The sequence below is a fragment of the Coffea arabica genome, chromosome 1c (assembly GCF_036785885.1).
Source record: "Coffea arabica cultivar ET-39 chromosome 1c, Coffea Arabica ET-39 HiFi, whole genome shotgun sequence".
NCBI lineage: Eukaryota > Viridiplantae > Streptophyta > Magnoliopsida > Gentianales > Rubiaceae > Coffea > Coffea arabica.
In genome coordinates this window covers 3,537,460-3,561,596 of record NC_092310.1, presented here as the reverse complement: position 1 = coordinate 3,561,596, position 24,137 = coordinate 3,537,460, and the positions used below count along the sequence as shown (strand labels likewise).

General features: G+C 36.4%; 1 protein-coding gene across 3 annotated transcripts; it reads left to right on the top strand.

Moving 5' to 3' along the window:
- Positions 1 to 1,075: 1,075 nt before the first annotated feature.
- Positions 1,076 to 7,365, top strand: LOC113700200 (SUMO-activating enzyme subunit 1B-1). 3 transcript variants are annotated; one of them, XM_027220750.2, is made up of 11 exons: positions 1,076 to 1,193; positions 1,291 to 1,429; positions 1,526 to 1,577; positions 1,975 to 2,170; positions 2,562 to 2,641; positions 2,773 to 2,889; positions 3,209 to 3,259; positions 5,763 to 5,829; positions 6,386 to 6,489; positions 6,580 to 6,684; positions 6,773 to 7,365. In XM_027220750.2, the coding sequence occupies exons 2-11, from the start codon at positions 1,347 to 1,349 to the stop codon at positions 6,932 to 6,934; spliced, it is 1,017 nt and encodes a 338-aa protein (XP_027076551.1). In that variant the 5' UTR covers positions 1,076 to 1,193; positions 1,291 to 1,346; the 3' UTR covers positions 6,935 to 7,365. The 3 variants fall into 3 exon arrangements, with proteins under 3 accessions (XP_027076551.1, XP_071902864.1, XP_027076560.1); XM_072046763.1 differs by having other exon boundaries at positions 1,090 to 1,193; positions 1,324 to 1,429; XM_027220759.2 differs by having other exon boundaries at positions 1,131 to 1,429; positions 6,386 to 6,483.
- The last annotated feature ends 16,772 nt before the right edge of the window (positions 7,366 to 24,137 follow it).

Here is a 24,137-nt window from a genome sequence, read left to right as displayed (position 1 = left end):
AAAATATATTTGTAAACTAATTTCTAATTAATACAAAAAGAAAACCAAATAAGAAAAGAAATCAAATTGACTTTACTCAAATACATCACCCTAATCAAATTATATTGATAAATATATATTTTAAATTATTAATCTATTTATATCCGGATTCGGGTCTAATATGGGTCGGAATACTATATTCCGTATCCGACCCGTTTTTGTTTGACAAAATGGATTCGAATCCGGGTCCGGGTAACGGAATTAAATTCCTACCTGTACCCGCAACAATTTGATGGATTCAATGCGGGTTCGGATCAAGACCCGGACAGTTGACAGGCCTAAGGTGGGGCCATTGTAATTGTGCTTTAATCCGCTTCAATCCAGTTGTTTATACCTGTTATTACAGTACGATAACATAACATGGCAGTGTCAGAGAACAAAGTTAGTTTGTATAAACAAAATATTCTATACAATTCAATTTTAACGATATAGTGTAATCATCATTCAAAACATGGTCAATAGTGTAACGAGTGCAATACCCAAACGGTGCCACACGAAGCTCAGCAGTACTCGTCCAAGGTACAAATGCTAATGTTTATTATTATTATTATTTTTGGTAAGAAAAAAGTTTGAGTGAATTTGGCTTTGGTCACCATCGCGAGTCAGGACATGCCTCTAGGATCATAGATCATGTACAAGAGTTCTTACAAATTGTTCATCAATATAATTCTCACATTGACAATAAAATTCAAATACATGATCTTTTGGAAGTAAGTGATCAATTCTTGTCATGTTAAATGACGTTTATAAATGTCACTAGACTTGTAACATTCATAACTTATAAACGTCCAAGATATTGTAATACAAGGTAAGCACACTAAATATTGATGCCGAAACAGAATTCGAATACACAATCTTTTGTGAAGAAATGACTCCATCCTTTTCATGCCAAATGATGTTTATAAATATTATTAGACTTGTAGTAACATTTATAACCTATAAAAGTCCAAAGTAGTGTAATAGGGGTGCTACAGTGCAAGTACGCTAAATATTGGAGCCCAAATATGTGAAAACTAGAAACATAAGGGACTCAAGAGCTAAATATTGGTGCCCAACCGTGTGAAAACCAGAAACATAGGGAACTCAAGTCCATTGCAGTCCATTGCTTCGGATTAAACTATGATTCTCCCCAGAATGTCTTGACCAATTTTAGGGTTTTCTGATTTCTCCTCGCTCTCTTCAATTCTGTAAATTGATTGTTATACTGGAAAATTCGACTAAATAATTATAGTTCAGTGCTGACGCTTGCAGCGGCAGCGGGGTTTTGTTTCGTGATTATTTCAGGTTTGAAATAAAAGCTCAGGAAAATGAACGGTGAGGAGTTGACGGAGCAAGAAACCGCTCTTTATGACCGCCAAATTCGAGTTTGGGGCGTTGATGCTCAGCGAAGGTACCTTGCCAGTGGTTTTTTCTAATTTGTCTTTTATTTTTTTCGGAATTTGAAGAATTAATTCTGTTACTTTCATTCTTTTTTCATCTTTTTCAGGCTGAGTAAATCCCATATACTTGTCAGTGGACTTACAGGCACTGTTGTTGAGGTAAATTTTGTGTGTATTAGAGAGTATTTATTTGTGTTCTTGTATGTTTCTCAGACTAGAATGTTTGTGCACTGTGCTCTGATAGTTGTATTCTGTTTTTGCCTTTTGATGTCCTGGTTTTGAGTGACTGGTTAGTTTTAGGTTCTATTGTTAGTGCTTGCGTCTGTAATGTACATTTTTGTGCAATTTCTGTGTACTTTTGGGTTTTACATAAAATACCATCTTAAATTTGATTTTTTGGCCTAAAAGAAAATTTTGGTTTTTTGGTTGGTATTATTCAATGGTGTCATGCAATGTAGTTGTGAAATAAATGAGATTCTTTTTGCCCTTACATTTTGGTAGTGAAATGGTAGACTTGAAGAAGAAGAATGATTTAGTTATTGCTGTACTATTGCAGTTCTGCAAGAACATTGTCCTTGCTGGAGTTGGTAGTTTGACATTGAATGATGATCGTCCAGTTACCACTGAGCTGTTGTCAGCCAATTTCTTAATTCCTCCTGATGAGAGTGTGTACCGTGAGAAACCTCTGGCTGAGCTTTGTTGTGATTCTTTGAAAGATTTCAATCCTATGGTTCGTGTTTCAGTACAAAAAGGTGACAGTTTTTGCCCCTTGCTTAGTTTTTTGTACATTATTCTTTGAAGTCTCAGACATGATGCTCATTTAACACCTACGTATGCTTGGCAATTTTGACTAAAAGGACTAGAATAATTTGTATGTCATAGTGCTATTCTGATGCACTGAACAGCTTCCTAAAAATTATTGCTTTACTAGCCAACTATAAAATCTTATATTGATAGGGTCCTATGTCTCGCTACCTTTCTGATACCCTGAATAACTTCCTAAAATTTATTTCTTTACGAACAAATTAGGAAAATTTATATTGAGCTGAACTTTGATACGTATTATGTGTTGCCTTGACGTGATGGTTTATCTTATCTACAAAAGCTTGGCATTTTAAGAGTGCTTGTGTTTTATCCTTGCAGGTGATTTGTCAAGCTTTGATGTTCATTTCTTTGACAAGTTTGATGCTGTAGTTGTCAGTTCTTGCTCCCTAAACACAAAAGTATAAACCATTCTCTCTTGCTAGCATAGGATTAGTTTTAACATTTCTTACTACATATTGTTTTTTGCAATTGAAGTCATGTTTTATGGTATTACAACTTGTTGTTTCTTCTGTTTCTCTTTCTGCTGCAGAAGTCAGTTAATGAGAAGTGTCGCAAGTCATCAAAACGTGTGGCATTTTATTCAGTTGATTGCAGGGATTCCTGTGGTGAATTATTTGTTGATTTGCAAGACTACACTTATTCCAAGGTTCTGGTTTTCAGTTTGTGTTCCTTTCTTTGCTGTCTCGCTTATAGAATTTCCACTTCTACTGCAATATACTACTGTAACTGGTGTTTATTTAGCTGTTTAGTCATTGTATTTCTCGTAGATGTAAGATTTGATGTTTGCTTCATCATTATTGTGTTAAATTTCATGCTAAGTTTAATGAGATATTTTGGCCAAAGACATTTTTTTGCAGGTTTAATTCTCAAAGATTAATTATTGGATTGTTGATTTACTTGTAGAGTTAATTGTCCACTTAATGATTGGCCCATGAAATATTTCATCTTGCTTGTCGTTCTAACAGAAAAAGATCGATGAGATGACAGAATGCAGACTGCAGTTTCCTAGCTTTGAGGTACAACTCCATCAGACCTGAATATCTCTGGCACATTTTATATTTAAACATGATTTTGTTTCGAGCTAGGACTTTGCTAACTATGTGCATGGTTGTCTTCCTGTCCCATTCGTCCTGGGTGTTTGGCACAATTTTGCTTCTGTTTGCTGCTTATTCATAATTGAGAAAACTACCAAGCTGATGAAAACTATTAAACTAAGCTTAACAGTGGAATGCTGGCCATGACAAAAAATTTTCTTGCTGGCACCTAGTGACTTAGATATTCTATTTTGGTTGATACTTGATTTTCACATTACAATAGAAACTTTGTGCTTACTCATGCATCTTTTGAACATTTAATGTATTTGCCATGCAGATGATGAAAGTTAATTATGGATTAAAGTGAATAGGAGAACTTATGGGCAACATAGAATTACCTTAGTTTTCATTAAACTACAAACTCAAGTGGCTAGCAGCCTTAGCCCTTTCATAATTGACTAGTAACTTGATTTTATTGCCCTGGCTTAGTTCTGGGTTTTATTAACTAAGAAAACTTGATCGGCTTTGTTTTTTACTTTGATTAATGTTGCAAAACATAATTATTTTCCTCCTGCTCGAATGCCTAACACCTGTTTTACAAGCATTGTATTTTATTTTTTGAGATTCATTTACTGATCTAGGTGTTCTATTTTCTCATAGATTCTATAAAAGGGATGCAATTTCAATTGCAAAGCATATTTTTAATTTCAATTGCTAGGAGAGTTGTTCCCTTAGAGATTTTAATTTGGGCATTTACATGTCATGGAACGGATATATGAATCAACTGCATCTTATGTAAGATCTGCATACATGAGTTTGAGTAACAGACAATGTCTCAAGCCAAGGGAAGTTATATGCCGATGAAGCGACAGATGTAGCAAAAACTTCAGAAACTTTTGCTGAGCTCAGCAAAGTTACTCTGAAGCAGTGGTTCTTCTTGTATTTAATGGTTCAGGATGTAAAAGTCAAATCTGAATCTGACAATTGCGAGGGACAAGGAAATAGAGTTATGAAGACCCAGGAGTAATACGTAGGATTGCTAGGAAACATACGCATATAAAAGTCAAGAGATTACTCCTTAGAAACTGGTATTGCAGAAAATCTGCAATGGAAATGTTATTTCTGCCAATGTCTTTTTTACAGAGTTATATCTCTTTTTATGGAGGTGGTGTGATTATATATCACAATTAGTTAAATTGAGTTTATAGATTAGGTGGTTAATTTTAACATTAGTTAATTTTTCCAGGTCAAATCAGCTTGGCTGTTTAAATAAAAGTGCTTCACTCTATGCATATGAGAAGAGGTGTCTGAATGATTAGTCCTTTTCTTGTGACAAACCAATACAGGAAAAAACTTGAAGCATCCAATTTAAACAAGTAATTGAAAAGCTAGCCTAGGTTGAAGTTGCAAAATAAATAAAGTGGTTACTAGCTCTAAAATTAAAGAGCATTGGTTCAATTGAAATTCAAACAAGATCTCTAGATTCTGCATCAAATTCAGCTTCTTGAGATGTAGAGATGAGCTTGAGATTTATCAAAAATGTACCCTGGAAGTGTTGGTATTAGTTAGTCTTTGGGCCATATTGTGCCCTGCAAGTGTCAGATTTGGTTTTTCTGTTCATAAGTGGCACATGACATGTACAAGCGATCATTTCAGATTTGTATTCTGGCAACTTTATTCTTTGTGGAAGTTCAGGAGTTAAGCTCTAGATATTTTTAGGTGGATCTCCTGGTGTCTTGTCTTTTCTATGGTGTGTAGCACAATCTTCCTTAAATGAAATGTTTTGATTGCAAAGTATCTCTTTTCTTCAAAAGGCAGTCCAGTTCTTTAGTCTCTTGTCCTTGGACCTGCTCGGATGAAATTCTGTATTAACTTGTTTGGTACAGAGTGCAATATGGAAACTTTCATTTTGGTTTACCTAGAGAAAAGGTAAACTAGCATTTTGGATGAGCCTCCCTTTTGTGGTGGTTCGTTGAGCATGTCTACCGATTGCGGAAGAAGAACGTTTTACTAAAGATATTGCTTTGCAGAAACTGCAATTGGAGATATATGAAATTAGACATTGTGTTATGAAATTTGACCTTTTTATTGACTAAATATATGTGCAAAACTATTTAGCTGGGTCATAATGAAGCTGATAGATGCATAAAATTTGACAATGCTGGTAGATGTCATGAAATTTGACCATCTATCACATTACTGTATGTGCAAAACTATTTTAGCGGGTTCATAATAAAAGTGATACTGTCACAGTTGATGTAGGATGAGAACAGAATGATCTTGGTAGTTAACGGACTTAGCCAATTCTGCTTTTGTAGCTTTCTTCCTGTTGCTTGGAAGAATGAACCGGTGGGTTTTTTGTTTTTGGACTGTTTTGTACTGGTCATGAAACTATAATATGACCAAATGTGCACTGCTTTTGAAATTGATGAGTTAAAAGCTGAAGTTTGAGATATGCTGATGTACTCTGCACAACTTTTTGCAGGAGGCTATTGCTGTGCCATGGAGATCTCTCCCTGGGAGATTGTCAAAGTTATACTTTGCAATGAGAGGTATTAAAGCTTTATGTTGCTTTCTGCACTTTTTACTTGGCCATATTGCATCTGCTTGTCGATGGGAAAAAGCTATTCAATTAAGTTTTATGCTGCTTGAGGAAGTAAAATGTGCATGTTGTTTTCCACTGAAAATTCTTTGATGTAAATCCACAGTGAATACTAGTGATTATCTGTGGAATTAACACTTAATCTCATTACTATTCCTTATTTTGCCTTAAAAGTACAAGTTTGATGTAAAGTCCATGACCGAAAGTATAGGTGATTAGTTAGTATAATTAAACAAAAAATTTAATGGGCGTTCTTGTGATCTGCCTATTCAATTATTCTGGGATAGGCTATGAGGATAATGGTTAATATGTACATGTAAATGCGAAGCATGCTTTTTGTTTATTTGTTTATACTGAAGCTAACCACAGTGCTTACCTTGCCTCTTTTCATTTAATAAAGTTTGAATTTGGATGTCAAAAGTTATCTAATACTGGTTTGAAACATGTTCTAGCCAATAATGTTTGTCACAATACGTTTCTCTCACACATGAATCCGACAATTGCAGTGATAGAAAGGTTTGAAGAGCTTGAAGGCAGGAAGCCTGGCCAAACTTCAGCTGCTGACCTTCCTAATGTTCTGAACTTGAGGAAGGAACTTTGTGAGGCACATGTATTATATGGCTTTTCTATTGAGAGTTTACATTGAAACCTTATATATGTCCTTAAGCACATCTGAGGTTGACACTATTCCCATTTGCAGTCGCTGAGTGAATCTCAGATGCCGGATGCTCTCATTGGGAGATTGTTAGCTGGTACAAGAGAGTTTCCTCCAGTTTGTGCCATTGTTGGGGGAATCCTTGGACAGGTGATTACATAAAGAATCTCTCATATATTACATTTGCTTTTACATGTCTTTGGGTTCTGTAATCATGTGAAGGAGATTTTCTCCACAGGAAGTCATTAAAGCAATATGTGGCAAAGGCGATCCAATAAAGAATTTCTTCTTTTTCGACGCCATGGATGGTAAAGGCATAATAGAGGATATAGCAAAGAGAGATAATGAGGCCGAGCAGTTCCAAATTGGATGTTTAGAAGGTTGTCTAGAAGTGGACTAATTCTAGGGTAACCTGACCTTTTTAACCTATTTTTTTGGGGACCGGACTATACGCTGATCATTGAATGACAAGATTTCCGATCGAGGCATGGCGTTATCCCAGCTTTTACTTGTGATCATGTACGATGGTGTAAAAAATTTCAGATTTTCTAAAATGTGGCAGAAGACTGAGTAGTTGAACTTCGATTTCATGGAGGATTGTAAAGGACATAAAAAATGTCTGGGCTTTGTTGCCTGTTTATCTTGAAGGTTCCTTCTGGATGCAGCAAAGCATTGTGGTTTTTGAGAAATTACTGCAGTAAAGGTAATAGGCAGGGTTTGAGAAATCTCTGTCAAATGTTGTTCAGCCATGGTTAAAAGCCATGTTTGTTTTAACCTTAATGTGGATACCCTCATTTCAAAGTAATATTGAAAGATTATCTTGTGGTTTTACTTGTTCCTTTGTGCATTAGGCTTTCAAGCTAACAGAAACCAACTAAAGCTACTATTTCCTTTTCTTCCTAACGAAACAGTCAAATGCATGTGTACAAGGAAAAAACAATTAGCACCCTTCTACTGAAATCTGTTAGTCTATTCATATTGACAATATCTAATTCTTTTAATACTATGACCATAGGTACATAGGAACTTAAGAACTAGACGTGTCAAAATGGGTGATTCGGGTGAATTTGGATGGATTATAACTGATAATGAGTATAATTTGATCAATCCATTTCTATCTATTTAAATAAATGAGTATAAATGGGTACAAATTTATACCCATTTAATAAATGGGTATGGGTATATTCAATTACTCATTTATGAGTCATTCAAAATTTTACAGCAAATGGGTAGTTTATACAGCAAATGAAATGCCAAATCCATTAATTATTTAGTGGGTAATGTGTATAGATCAAGCAATATCATAGGTACAAAGCAAAGTAGTACCAGTACTATTTTTCTCCCAAAAAATTATATATGTATATATATCTATATTTCTCCCTAGCAAAGCTAGCCAAGTTATTCATTATTTGTCTCATAGCAAGTTCCCCAAAAGAGCTATCTAGCATAGCATGAAGAATTGTTCAAAACAACATTAAAACCTAACCAAAGTGTGGTCGTTTAATGTCTTTCAACAATCAAGATAAACTGCATTTTCTTTTTTTCTTCTTTTTTTTTTTTGCTAAATTATAAACTAATAATTATGCTGTAAATTAAGAAGCTCCATGATTCATGTTAATTGGCTTTTGTCGCGCCCCATTTTTTGATAAATAAATAAAATGGTTTAAAAATGTATTTTGATTTAATTTATGATTGAAAAATGAATTGTGATTTAAAAGAAAAATGGGTCTAAATGGGGGTTTGAAAATGCGACGATTTGACCCAAAATTATAGTTTAAAAAGGGTTTTTTAAAAAAAATGGGAGTCGCCACTTGGTAATGAGTTAAGGTGTACCAAGTCACCTAAAAATGAATTTTTTAGGAAAAAGTTGCAAGAAACCCCTTTTAAACGACTCCTAATCCACGTAAACCAAAAAAAAGGTTCGGGAGTCCATTTGACGAAGGGGAAGGCAAGGATAAAAATCCAAGGCACCCCTTCGACCTAGCCAAGGCTAGTTGCGTGATTTAATCAAAGTTTTTCTTATTTTAACCAAAGAATTTATTACATTTGGATGCACTACATGAATGCAAAAGGAAAGAAAAAATGCAAACCTAAATTCTAAAATGTCTCTTGTAAGGTTTTTGGTCCCAACCACATGAATTGTGACGGCCAATAAAGGAAAACCTTATAGAGGTCGATTAATGCAAATGATGGCTAAAGTGCAAGTGTGCAAGTGTATAAAAAGGTGCACGTGTGAAATTGTATGAAAAGTCCAAGTGTTTGTGTGCAAGTGTATGAAATATAGTGATAAGTGCATATAGGTGTAATTAAGTGCAATTTTGTGAAGTAGAAATCAAAATGAACAATAAGGAAAGGAAAAGTGATGAGGAAATGTGAATTGAAAAAAATGAGTAAGTGATAAATGAGAATGAATGAACCTAAAGGAATGCATCAGGTCGGGTGTGGGAATGACTCCTAACTTTTTCGACTTCGATTTTCCCTTTGATTAGAAGGCAAAACTAGCGTGCTAAGGCTATCGAGTAGCCACACTCGCTCGTTTCCCTTATCGGAAGGGGACACTAAAGCAAAATGAGCCCTATAGCTAGTATGGGATGCAAAACCTAAAATGAGAGGAAAAGGGGTTTGAGGATCATGACAAATGATAAAACTAAGGAAAATGCGTGATATGTGGTGAACAAGCAAATGATGTACTATCGAGGGAAAATCCCTAAGGGTCTAGCGTTGGACTAACCCATTCTATGAATTCCGACTAGCGTTGGACTAGTGGAAACGATAAAAGAAGCCACAACTAGCGTTGGACTAGTGTGATGACGTACATTCATCCATTCCATTCATCCACACTATAAAAAGCGAGTAGACATGCGAATCACTTATAAACACGTAGCACATAACACTTAGCATGCTTGACTAGATGCAAGGACCTAATAAAGCGATTAAACACTTAACACGTAGGCATGCAACCAAACTAATGAACCTATTACATTCACTAACTAAAACAAAAGGGGAAGGGGAAAATAGACCAAATTGCTCGCCACAGCCCTATCTATTACAAGCCAAGAGGTGTACACATACCCCATTAAAAGAATAACTTAATGAAAACAAAAAGTAAATGACATAAGTAAAAGGAATTAAAGAAAAACTAGAAAAGCAAAGTAGACATGCAATTCACTTAGCACGTTGAGTCACATGAGAGAAACAAAAAAAGATAAAAGAAGTTATACCTCCCTTAAGTTGATGCCTTAAATGGAGTGAAATCACTTATTCATCCTCCAAAATAAAAGAAATATCAAGGTACCACTTTAAATAAAAGATAATCACAAAAGATAAAAATAAACAGGAAATTGAATCAATTAAATCATATAATCAACCCACATTCAAGAAGTCAAAAGAAAAAGAGACTTGATTGCAAACATTACCAAAGTTTTGGGGTCAAAATTAAAGAAAAATAAAGTACAGGGGCCTATTCGCAATTAAATTAGGGACCCAATTGAAAAAGATTGAAAATGTCCAGGGCCACAGTACAGTTAAGGAGAAATTCAGGGACTGATTTGCAACTTTGGTTTCTGATTGCTAATGGGTCAGGCCAGTAGGCCAGTTTTGCATCTTATTTGGGCCAGAACCTTCCCTAGCCCAATCGAAATTCAGACCAAAAGGAATGGACCAATCTATCATTTAAGACCCCAAAATTAAGTAACAAGACCGGTGGGCTTTTACCCTTTAGCCCAAACCAAAACCCAAAATAATAAACTAAAACCATTTTTAAAGCCCAATCAAAAACAACTTCTTAGCCCAAATCCCCTATTTCACTAAAACCCAACATGATAAAATCTACAAAAAAATTATTAAGCCACCATTATGACCTAAAAATCAAGCATTAATCTATCCAAAAAGTCTCATAGAATTATGCAAACGCAAGATTAAACTTAAAAGGATGAAATCAGTCTAATTTTTCCAGATTTAGGCCATATCAGAATAAGGGGGAAATTTGGGGTTCAATCACAACAAAATAGGGACTTAATTGAATAAAATTTGGAAGTCATGCAGGCTTTAATGTGATTTCACCAAAGGTCCAGGGCCAATTGCAAAATTTTCAGAAACTTATTCATTCAGGCTTCACAGAAACATTTCTTCTTCTTATGCAAATGAACGTGAGAACGTTTCTGCAACTTCTGATGCTTCAAAATCCATTAATTTCACGCGGCAAAACACACTACATCATCCGACACCAAAAACATTGAAAATGACAAGAATTGATTCCAAAATTCCTTTATTTCTTTTCCTTTCCCCAATTAACAAACGGGCAGATTCTAGCTAACTTTGGACCGGCTGGCATTCCTCTCTCACGGATATAGAAGAACACCCAAAATCTTTCCTTTTTTGATTCAAGACTTTGGTTTGGGCATTTTAGCAAACAATACATGAGCATAAAAATTTTTAGCAAATCTGTGAGCAATCAAGATAGCAACCAACCCCAAAATTATTTAAGAACAAAGAACTTCAACTCCAATCATCATACGCAGTATGTATATTCAAAAAATTGAGGCCAAGTAGCAGAAAAATTACACTAGAGCAAGCCACGGCGGTTACATTTAAAAAAACTGGACAAGAACTTGAGAAATTTGGAGAGAAACGAAACTTACAGTGCCTCTATTCAGTGAAAATTCGCGGATGGAGATGGGAAATTCTGGAGCTAATGGCCAGTGGCGATTCCTTTCCTCCTCCCCTGCTTTTCCTTCAGCCGTAGCCATCACTCTCGCTCCCTCATTTTGCCTGCAGCTTCCGTCCGAGGCTCCCTCTTTTCCTTCTAACTCAGCTTTTTTTCAGTTTTTCCGTAGCTATCTCATGCCGCCGCCCCTCTATTTCTCTTTCCCTCTTGCTCTTGGTTGGTTTGCCGAATGCAGCTCACTCTCTCCTATCTCAGTCGATGATCACGAGGTAAAAGATTTGGTTGTGGTTAGGAATCTGATAGTGGAATCAATGAAGTAGGTGCCGTGGTTATGGAGATGTTTGAATGTAGAGGTCGGTTGAGTGTTGAGTTGGTATTGAATTTTGATTGGCTGCATTGTGCGGTGCTGAAGCTGCTGTCCCGGGAGTTATTTGTGCAGAGCAGAAAGGAAGTTTCGGTTTATGGTTTGTGCAGAGCAGAAAGGAAGTTGCGGTTTTTTTTTTTTTTTTAAAAAAAAAATTTAATTAATTAGTTAATTAAACAACAAAAATGATAATAATAAAACAATAATAATTAATGATGAAAATAACTTAATTAACATTAGATAAAAATAAATTAAAAACAACAACAAAAAAAAAACAAATTTCCATTTTTCATTTTCATTTTTTCCTTTTCTTTTGTTTTTCGAAATAACCTAACCAAAAAAATAAATAAAGTCAAAAGATTGAATTTAAAAAGAAATAAACATATTTTGTGAACAATTTTCTTCCCTTTCCTTTTTTTTTCCAAGACAAAAATTGAATTTTAAAACAACTAAAACATATTTTCTTTTTTTCTTTTTTTTTTTTTTTGAAATTCTACATTAAAAAGACTAAAAAAAATAAAACAAGTAAACGACTAAAGAAAATAAAAAGAATAACTAAGATAAACTAGCATGAACAAAAATAAATAAATCGTACCAAAATTTGGTGTCTACAGTTTGCCCCTCTTTGTCTGAGTTTTGGAAAAACTTGAGACAAAGAAGTAGACACCAAACACTTACCTGTGTCATTCGGTCACGAACGACTCGAACGACTGCCATTTTTTGAAAATGAGGACTGACCTCTTTTGAAAGAAAAATTTAACAAGGAATTGACTGAGACAAAAAATTTAAAGCGGGACTGACCCGAACAAGAATTTAAACGGGACTGACCCGAACAGAAATTTAAACGGGACTGACCCGGACAGGAAATTAAAATTGGGACTGACTAGAGAAGGAAATTTAAATCATGGGACTGGCCCGAACAAGCTTTAATCGCGGGACTGACCCGAATAAGTTTTGAATCGCGGGACTGACCCGAACAGGCTTTGAATTGTGGGACTGACCCGCATAAGCTTTGAATCGTGGGACTGACCCGAATAAGCTTTTGATCATGGGACTGACCCGTATAAGCTTTTGATCGTGGGACTGACCCGAAAATGCTTTTGATCATGGGACTGACCCGAATAAGCTCTTGATCGTGGGACTGACCCGAATAAGATTTTGATCATGGGACTGACCCGAAAATGCTTTTGATCATGGGACTGACCCGAAAATGCTTTTGATCGTGGGACTGACCCGAAAATGCTTTTGATCGGGACTGACCCGAAAATGCTTTTGATCGTGGGACTGACCCGAATAAGATTTTGATCATGGGACTGACCCGAATAAGTTTTTGATCATGGGACTGACCCGAAAATGCTTTTGATCATGGGACTGACCCGAAAATGCTCTTGATCGTGGGACTGACCCGAATAAGATTTTGATCATGGGACTGACCCGAAAATGCTTTTGATCGTGGGACTGACCCGAAAATGCTTTTGATCATGGGACTGACCCGAAAATGCTTTTGATCGCGGGACTGACCCGAATAAGCTTTTGATCGTGGGACTGACCCGAAAATGCTTTTGATCGTGGGACTGACCCGAATAAGCTTTTGATCATGGGACTGACCCGAATAAGCTTTTTGATCCCGAAAATGGGACTGACCCGAAAATGCTTTTGACAATCGGTCAGTGGGATTAAACTCGAGCCTGCCGTGATAAAATTTGTGTTGATTTTTGATTGATGATTTTTTCCTTTGCTCTTCTTTTGACTTTTGAAAATCTTTCCAAAAAATTAATTTGCCCCAGTATGATGAATTTTTTGCAATGTGAGTCCAGAGTTGATTCTGTATCGCCATGCTGTTGCATTTTTTGATGAAATTTGCTTGCGACATTTTCAATCTGCCTTTGTTCACCGGAGGACTCTTTCCGACACCGATTCCAGTGCGAGGTGTGCTTACTTTCATCTGTGTATGCAATTTCCTGCAAAAGAGAGAAAAAACAAAGAAATTGCCACCATCATTTGATCCGTTTTCCTTTGAGAATCGTGTAAACATGAGTCTTTCAAGGCCTTTATCAACTTTTGCTGCGGCAGTCGATTGAGTTGGATTTTTCACCCTAAGGCCTTTCCAATTTACAAACTGATCAGGTATATGCTTTGCCATATTGTGAAGTCTGCGTAACTGACTTTGTTGAACCTTAACCCTTTTCAAGAGATGACTGAACCCAAGTATGCTTCGAATAAACCACGGAGATTGTTATTCACCAAAATTCAAAGATAAAGAATGAAGTATGCAAGAAAATTCACATGTCATGTAAGAATAAATATGCACAAGAATGCACACATAACCATTTGTGCTTAAATTCTACAAAAATGCCATGAATGCAAGTAATTTGGAAAAATGAGCTTCCTAAGAATGTATTTGCAAAAGAATGTTTTACAAAATGACACAGTTTTGGCCAACAAATGTCATATTCAATTCTCTGGATATCTTTGTTCTGGAATTAAAAATTGACAGAAGTATGACAAAATGAGAAGAAATCCAAATGAACCAAATCACCAGCTGTTCTTCCTCGTGCTCGCTTGCTGCAAAATCCTACCTTGGTGCCCTTTCGGGTTTTTACCAAGGTTGCCCCCCCTTTTTTGTTTCGTTTTGTCTTTTCTCTTTTCTTTTTTCTTCTTTTCTTTCTTTTTTTCTTTTTTTTTTTTTCTCTTTTTTTCTTTTGAGGTGCCCTTTCGGGTTTTTTCCTAAGGAAGCAATGGAAGAGCTCAACCATAATCGCCTCAGGAGTATGAGTTAAAGATTTCTGGCATCAGTAGAATGTACTTCCCTTGTGAGATTAGGCGAAGACATTATAGACATCACCTGCCAGTTGATTAACAAATTTCCTAATAGAAATGCAGCAAGTGACGAAAACCAGGACTTTGGGCTTTTATAATGAGGTCCGGTGGGGTGTTTTTCAAGAAAGGTTGAGGCTTGAAAGCAGATTTGATACGAGGGGTGCAATAACGTGAGATTGCACCCTTTTGAAAACAACTCCGAAACTGAGGAAAATTTGCCCCAGTTTGATCAGATTTTCTCTCTTTGCATTTTTCATTGTATTTTCCTCACTTTTTGCATTTTTCTTTGAAAACTAAATTTGCCCCAGTGTAGGGTTTTCTTTTTTTCTTTTTTCTTTTTTTTTTTTTCGAAACAAATTTGCCCCAGTGTGGGGTTTGCAATTCTCAAGGGTTATCAAACGAAATTTGTCAATTCTAATGGCTCAAAGGGATGACTAGGGATGAAATGTTTTGATTGGAAAAGAAGATGGCCTGACTTTTGTTTCGCCCCTTGCATAATTTCCAAAAGAAATTTGCATAACCAAGATAAAGAATTTCTTACACATGTCTGAGTTGATAGGTTGAGAGAATATCTGTCTATCCATGAATGCCCCGCCAGGTAATACCTTTTGAACACCCAATGAGCTTTGCTAATTTGAAGCAATTTTTGCCTTTGGCTTCATCTTTCGTTAGCAAAATCACTTTAGCACTTTGTTCCCTCCTTCAAAGGATCGGTGGCGGACCTTTTTGTTATGAACACAGGCCATGGGTCTTGGCAACATTTGGCCATGGCACATAGCATTCAACTATTTCTCATCAAATCAATCGTTGATGACGCTGCTTTAACTCATCAGCTTCCAACCTGGCAGGAAAGGGATTTTTCAATGAAGAATTTCTCAATGAAGGGTTTTCTCAATGAAGGCTTTCTCAATGAAGGTTTTCTCAATGAAGGTTTTCTCTCAAAGAAGAGGTTTTTCAATGAAGGGCTTCATCAGATTCCAGAACAGTGATATTCAAAGGATCAAATAATTTCATCTTTGGCCATCTAAAAGAATTAAAAAAACTTCATGACAATGATCAAATAAACAAATAAAACCAATTGTGCATTTCATGAAACTCCAAATCAAAGCGAAAACAAGACAAAACTCAATTTGCAAAAGGCGCTTTCATTAAGCTATTCACACATGCAAGAAAAAGTCTTTGTAAACTTTAGCAAATGACAACCCCTAGATTTATCGAAATTATCTTCGAGGGGGAAGATAGTCAGCCATCCAACTTGTGCAAAGCTCCTTTAGGATTTTCAAATTTCGTCATTGGAAGTGGATGCCTCAAAGGTGTCCTTGTGTTTAGGAAAGGGATTTGTACTTATACTTGGTCCTTGTCCACCCTTTCCCTTTAGCACTATTTCCTCAGCCTCGATCATGTCTTGGACTTTGTGCTTAAGTGCCCTGCAATCGGCGGTTGAGTGGCCAGGTACTCCCGAATGATAGGCACAAATAGCATGTGGATTGTACCCAGCAGGCATGCCATGAAGGTAAGTTGGAGGGGGAATCACGCCTATTTTGTTGGCAGCCTTCAATTGCTCATACAATTGGTCCAAATGCCTGCCTAGGTTGGCGAAGGTTCGGGTACGGCTTTGATTGTAGGTTTCAGTGGGTCGGGGATAGTTGTAGGTGGGTCTATTTGGTAGGGAAAATCTTTGGTGGTAAGGAGGCCGAGGACGAGCTTGTTGAAAGCTTGGTTGAGATATTTGGAAAAGGGTTGTAGGTGGGTTGGCATAATTTGGGCGAGGTCGAGGATGAGTGATATTGGTGTGGTAAACAGGACGAGGATTTGAGTAGTAGGGGTAAGGGTTTGAGTAGGTAGGGTATTGTCGAGATCTGGGTCTTGGGACAGGGTTTTGACTCCAGGTGAAGGTAGTTTCCCCCTCTTGCCTTTTGAATTGTTGCTTCTTCCCATTACCTCCTTGGCTTTGCAAAGCTTCCACTTGAGTTTTTAGGGCAGACACATTAACAATTTTTCCAGTCTTCACGAAATCATCAAATTCCTCAAGCTTATTAACAATTGCGGCAAATGAGCATCCAGTCATGCGAAAAATTTCTTCAAAGTACGGCGGATCATGTGCCTTAATGAAAGTACGTATGATTTCGTCTTCCGTCATTGGTGGCTCGACTTTTGCAGCTATTTTCCTCCACCTCTTGGCATAAGTCTTGTGATCTTCAGATGGCTTCCTCTTTGTCCCTTCCAACGTGGTTCGTGTTGGAGCCAGCTCACAATTATACTCGTACTGCCTTACAAAAGCGTTGGACAAGTCCAGCCAGGTCTTTGCTTCTTCGGGTTTCAGCTTGGAATACCAGTCGAGTGCATCCCCCTCCAGACTTTCTGGGAATAGCCTCAAAGGCAGATTTTCATCATCTGTTGGCCTACCCAACTTGTTGGCGAACAGTCGGAGGTGTGTCTTGGGATTGCCCGTCCCATCATACTTGTTAAACTTCGGAGTTTTGAACCCCTCAGGCAATTGCACATTCGGGAAAAGGCAAATCTCATCGTAATCCAGGACTCCTTGCTTGTTCAGCCCCTGACTCTTCTTTATAAATTCATCAAAACGATCAAGGCGCTTAAGCAACTTCATATCAACGGGAGCGGAAGATTCCCCCATTTCTGGCTTGGTTTGAAAAGTATGGTCCGGCAGGAATGGCTCAGCAGCAGGGTAATAAAAGGTATGTGGCTCAGGTGGTATATTTGAAGTGATTTGGGGTTGTGGACCTCGCATGTAAGTAAGAAAAGATGAAGGATGAGAAGGGTAAGTGTATGACAAATTTGTGGTGGGATAGGTGAAAGTTTCTTCGGGTGCAATAGGAAATGATGGAATAACAGTGACATGGGCCGAAGGTAGGACAAATGGCTCTTGCTCAGGCTGTCTGGCGGGTACAGGTTCGGGTTGAACTCCGCTGCTAATTAGTTCATCATTCAACTTCCTTTGGGCGGCCATCTCAGACGCCATCTCTCCAAACTTGGTAAGCATCTCAGTCAACTGAATCCCCAAACTTGCAGTCTCGGGTTGAGCGGTAGTAGCAGACCTATCTGACTGTTCTGGTTGTGAACTCATGTTTACACGATTCCTTTGGACTTGACTACGGGATCGCGTTATGATGGGGTTTCGACGAGAAGTTATGTTTAAATATTACCTGAGAATTTTGAAAAGATTGCTTTTAGATTTAACCCTCGCTTAGTTATTACAAAAGAAATAAAGAAAAAGAAAAGAAAAAGGCAAGAGTTAGTAAATATCCAGAAAATTCGGATGCATGTCCTATGGGGGAACCCTTTTTGCGCCAAGGGTAGGCCTAGAATGAGGATGCAACCCTCTAGAGTAGGCACTATACCATACCTGATGGATCCAATCAGCTTATGGAGTGAAAAATAATTTGAAAATTTTGGCCAATTGGAGTGACGAGAGACACTTTGTCAAAATGAGGTCAACGTCCGAATGGATTGATCACTTTTGATCGATACAAGAATTTGTAAAAACGCACAGGTTTGACCTTGACAAACTTCCTATCGAAGAGACCGGAATTCGTTTGACAAAATTTCCTCAGTAAAGCGCGGGTCAAAACCCCAACTGATCAAATGGCTGGATGCAGTGGACGGTTTTCTTAAAACCGACTAGGTTTCCCAATTTGAAATTGAAACCCTGATTAGTCAAATGGGTTGAATGAAATTGACCATTTATTTAAAATCGATCGGATTACCCTAAAAAGGGAAACGGGTCAAATGAATTGAATGAAATTTAACTTATCCAAAATTAATCAGATCACCCTAAAAAGGGTAAATTGGTCAAATGAATTGACAATTTATTCAAAATCGACCAAGTGACCCTAAAAAGGGTAAATTGGTCAAATGACTCTAAAAAAGGTAAATTGGTCAAATGAATTGACGATTTATTCAAAATCGACCAAGTGACCCTAAAAAGGGTAAATTGGTCAAATGACTCTAAAAAAGGTAAATTGGTCAAATGAATTGACGATTTATTCAAAATCGATCAGGTGACCCTAAAAAGGGTAAATTGGTCAAATGACCCTAAAAAAGGGCAAATTGGTCAAATTGATAATTTATCGAATGAATCGGTAAAATGGATTGGTTGAATTGTCCGGCCATTGGTTATTTCAAAATTATTGAAGTGCATTAGTCTATGACCTTCTAAAAATCAAATTTTGGCCTCAATTTATTTATCGTCTCAATAGGAGAAATCATTTGTGAATTTCTTCAAATTAATGTCCTTCACGCAAGGGATTTTTACCAATTTTTGATAAAATGGCCAAAAAGTGATTATTAGATGCTCATATTCCAAAGATCACTCTATGAAAAATGATCGGATCCTACCTTACCTTGTGCACTACCCCTTTGGATGGTACAAAATGTAAACGTGCAAGTCTCACTGGATTAAGTATCCGAGACACAAGGTGGCTTATTCCTAACACGGGATCCCCTAAGTGGCATTCCCTTTCTAGGGTTTATGCATGATGCCATTTATTAAAGCGGTAAAATGTGCAATTCGAAATGAAACGTGACCTAAGGAACCCTTTATCTGCCAGGGTAGGCTTATAATGCTATGCAATTATTAATCTATGAATGCAATATACAAAAATCTTTAAATGTGCAATAATCTATCTACAAGGGTAGGTTCTAAAAGAAGGTCATGCCAGACCTCTTATTTGCTAGGGTTTGTGAATGCAATGGGGACACAAAACCAAGAAAAAGTTAGTTCAGTCGAATAAATACACATAACACATTGTAACAACGAAATCAATACAAAGAAATAAAACAATAAAAGGGAGAAAGGGGTTGGACCCCTCCCCTCGTGAACAGTGTCCCTAGCTCAGGATAAGGCCGACTTCTACCCTAGGCAATTTTAATATGGATGCATGAGGTTGGGATTCGCTAATGCATCTAGACTCGATAGGTCATAGGTCCCCGAGCCTTCAGACTTAGAAACCAAGGGTCATCAATCCCAAGGTTCTTCGTCGGTGGCTCGAGCGATTCCCCAAACACCGCTACGCACACATCGTGTCACGGCTACGTGTTTGAGTGAATCTATCAAAATCCCCAACCTTCGACTAAAAGCTAAAGGCTATCAACCAATAGCTTTAAGCGGAAGATTGAGTGACCCATTGGAACATGCTACACACACATCGTGTCGTGATCACATGTCCAAGTGAGTCACCTAAAATCCTAATAGGGTGGAGTGGCGTGACGAGCCACTAAAATAAAAATAAACGAGGGGTGAAAAGTTAAAGCGTATGCACGTATGCTAGTGCTCGTTTGGAGGGGAGGGATCAAGAACCAACGCGAGACTCTAGGGTATGTCCCCCACCCAAATGCAATGCAAAGCGCGAGATAAATAAGTAAACATATATCCAATCAACCAATCATACATACGTGAGTGAGGGAGTAGTTTGATACACGCGAAATGCAAAAATCCTAAGAAAAGGAAAAATGCAACCCTAAAACACCCAAATGTAATATATGAAAAAGTTAAAAGAAGAAAAAGATTGATTAAATCAAATTTGCTCGGACTCTCGAATGTCCCCAGTGGAGTCGCCAACTGTCGCGCCCCATTTTTTGATAAATAAATAAAATGGTTTAAAAATGTATTTTGATTTTATTTATTTATCAAAAAATGGGGCGCGACAGCTTTTATTTTGACAAGATCAAGCGTTTCTTTCCTTCAGGAGTATGTCCGAAAAAATTGTCCATGTACTCTTGAAATATAACTTCTCGGTAGAGAGCTCCACCACCGAGCTCTGCCAAATGAGGCAGCGGACCTAACTTCTCGGTCGGCCTTGGAGCAGTGAAAACTGGAATAGAAACTCTTGATTGTTTGCTTGAGGTACGCACTCTGTGCTCAGCACTTTTGTACCTTCTATTGCTTAGGATCTAAGGTGCAGCAAAAAATAAGAAGGTAAAAAGGAGGAAATAAACAACTAAGGCAAATTAAGCAAATAAATAAATTATGGGTCTGGTTTTGATCAAGCAAATAAATAAATAACTAAGGCGCCGTTTCGATTGAAGGAAAAGGAAGGAAAGAAAAGGACGGGACTCTAGTGAAAAAGAAAAAAAAGAAAAGAAGAAGAAATTTAAATTCATCCATCTTTTTTGCATTACAAAAGTAAATTGTCAATGGGATTAGATCAATCCAAACTCAGCCCATTTGGCCGTTGGTCTGGCACAAAAAAAGCTCATTGAGCCTAATCTTTAATTGTGTCAGGCAAAGGTTGGGCCTAAATATTAGGCTCAAAATAAATGTGCGTCGAGTTTGGACCATATTAGGTTCAGACCCGATTAAAATTTGGCCTATATACGCATAAGTATATATAATATAATAATATATATAATTTATAATTATACATATTACGATATAAAATGTTAATGATTTATATATATTTGTGTTAATTCATAACTATAAAATATATATTATATATAATTATTATTTATTTAATTATGAGTTTGGGGCTAATATAGTAGTATGAATTGATATTGAATCTTTTCAATATAAGCTTGAAACTCAAAAACCCGAATCTTAAAAAGCCATATAATTTGTGAGTCGAGTTTGAATGTGTTAAAATCAATGTATTGAAACTTGAACCGTTAATTGAACCAGTATGGTGTTTGGGTCGTGGTTCAACTGGTCAGATCGGTTCAACCCTGGTTCAATGAATTTTTTAAAAATAATTTATATAAATATATATGCACAAAATAAGACATACAATGGAATAATTTAAGACTATATATGATGAAAAGTTTAATATTTTCAAAGAATTTGGATTTTCACAAATAAAAATTATAAATTATAAATTGAAACAAATAAATTTCATCTCATTCTCAATTGTATCTACCAAAAAAAATCTTAAATCCAACACAAAAATACCATACAAAATTCACGTCCATGGGAATTAGATATTGTGAGTTTAAATTTTTAATTCATATTTTTGGGATTTAAAGATTGCACCTTAAAAAAAAAAGAAGTTTGAAGTTTGGAGAAAGTCAAGAAAATAGAAAATATAGATGCAAACTTGATAAGAGGCAAAAAATAAGAAGAAAGTAAGTGGATGTGGCATTTAATAATTAGTCTTTAGGGTTAAAAAAAACCTATTCTTTTTTTTTTCAATTTAATAGACAAACAAAAAAAAAACCCCTAGTTCAACGATTCATCTGGTTCGTATGGTTCACGGTTTTTAAGTCCAATCAACTCGAGATATGAATCGGACCGAAACTATGACCGGTTCAAGGTCTGACCGATCGAACTGACCGGTCCGGTTCAATTTTAAAAAATATTGGCTAAAATCTGATTCGAAAAACCCACTTTACACCTCTATTTAAAAAGTCTAATTTGTAAACACATAATAGGTTTTTTAGGAATATTTAAAATTTTCATAAATCTTGGTATCATTTCCCTCCGTTTCCACCCACTTTTGAATGAAAAGCAGAATGACAAAAAATAACTAAACTTTATCCCTCATTTTCCTCTCAATCCTTTCCTTTCCCTCCTCAAAAATCAATCCAAACATCAAAGACCTTATTCCTCCATTTTCTTTCCCTTCCCTTCCCTCCCCTCCAACTCCCTAAAAACAAGCAGTGCCTAAATAAAAATTTCAGTTTTTTACATTTTAATGAAATTTATATCATAATAACAAGCAAACATAAGAGTAATACTAAAATAGTTAATTGTGCAAACATACGTGTTCAGTTGATCCAGGCAAACAGCCAACTTAACCTAATGCAAACATATGAGTAATAAAATAGTTCATTGTGATAGCATATCTGATCAGTTGATCCAGACAAACAGCCAACTTAACCTAATTAGGTAATTGGGCAACAGAACTTTTTGTGAATTGTATTAACTTCACTCGCTCAAAGAAACAATAAATATGGTCATTGAGTACGAACTAACCTCTAATGAATCCCCAACATTAATAACTAAAGCACTTGGGATTGGTGGAATCTCTATCCACTCTTCTTTTCTGCTATCAAGTTTATATTCTTCAACCTTTATATATAAATCCCCAGCATTATCTTGCAAAAGCACAGTCAAGGTGCCCATATCAGAGTGGCGCTGGATTTCCGCTGGATTTCCGAGTCTTGAGTCATCAAGGGTCACTCTAAGATTTGCAATTAAGATTTCCAACAGCCTTCTCACCATCTTAGAGGATAGCTTCAAGTAAGCAAGTGCCTCTTCCCTGAGGAAATAATGCTAAGGCAAAAAGACAAGCATCCTTAACGGGTGATAGGGAATTAAAGATTGAGTATGGATAAAAAATGTGTATGGTTAATCATTTTTTTGGACCTCTTTTAGTAACTAAAATCACTCTGATATTACTAAAATTGGTAGCATGTAAAATCCATGATTATATTGACTATACACAGATCTGATTAGTACGTGAGTCCTAGCATTTTAATTTATCTAAGATCAATTCAAAGTGGATCTATCATTGACACGCGACTTCTTAACAATAGTGTTTCGACTGGTAGTTTACAGCAAGGTTTTCAGTATCGATTAAAATCGCACCCAAGACTATTTTGAGGTTTATGAGAGTGGAGCATAATATCATAAGCTCCTACCATAAATACAAAAAATTAGCCATATAAACAAGTGCATTCAAAATAATTGAGCCAACTAAGGCCAATAATGTGATATATGAAGTGTGAAACTTAAAATTGAAGTGGCAGTATAATGAACTTGTGAATTGGCAACCATTTCAGCCTTTCTCATCCCAGATTCCTTGGCATCCTTCTTCCTTTAGGCAACGTTTTCATAGATACTTCCACCAAAAAGGGTTAGCTCTTGGCTGACCAGTGCAGTATGTGTCCTCAAGGTCCCCAAATTGAAGTCTTTTTTAAGTTCAGCAATATTTTGTGTGTTTGGTAATTAGTATTTTGATTTGGTTCCTTTTGAATTTTCCAAGGCAACTTTTCTTAGATCAATGCTCGAGCCGTTTGATCATATTGAATAATTCTAAAAGGACAGCCACATCTACATTGTATCTTTTATTTTGTGAAATTCAAAACTAAAAGTGTTTTTTGCGCTCAACCAAATGTGTTGATGAAATTGAAGAAAAATGATTAATGGCAGGTAGGACTTCTCTTCCAAATTCTCAACTCTCAAGGAATAAAATTATAGTCATTGCGAGTGTGCTTATTCACTTATCATGTGATCACACATTGGACTTTGATACTTATTGGCTTCTTCCTTGGAAATTAATGTATCTTGACTAAGGCATTAATTAATTATCACTTTACCCCCTTAAACCGTATTACTGCTATAAAATAAAAGGATATGTTTGTCCAAATTTGTTGACATGTTGAGTTGAATTATCGATGGGAGTGAAGTGACTAAAAGATAATGTTAAGGGTACAATTGATAATAGTGATATTAAGAATCTTCTCCTGTAATTAAGAAATAAAAAAAATGAAAGCAATTGATCATATCTTCATCTCATATAGAAATATAGAAATTAATGTACCTCGATGACTCTTCGCTTGGCTAATTTTTTTTTTTCTTTTTGGTGCCTAATAAAATTTCTATTAGACTTTCCAATAAATTAGCCTGGGATTCTGAAGTGAGTTTGAATTTGATTGAGAAGATGCCTGCTGATAGTCCACATTATAAACTTATGATTGATCACAGGACTCATGCGAACTTCGATGGAACTACAGACTGAAATGTCTGTGTTTTCCTAACACTGTATAAACACAGATGCATATTGCTTTTGGAAGACT

Coding starts and splice junctions, on each gene's coding strand:
- LOC113700200 (XM_027220750.2), top strand. CDS start 1,347: ATGAACGGTGAGGAGTTGACGGAGCAAGAAACCGCTCTTTATGACCGC. Junction 2,890..3,208: donor AAGACTACACTTATTCCAAG/GTTCTGGTTTTC, acceptor TCGTTCTAACAG/AAAAAGATCGATGAGATGAC. Junction 6,490..6,579: donor AGGAACTTTGTGAGGCACAT/GTATTATATGGC, acceptor TCCCATTTGCAG/TCGCTGAGTGAATCTCAGAT.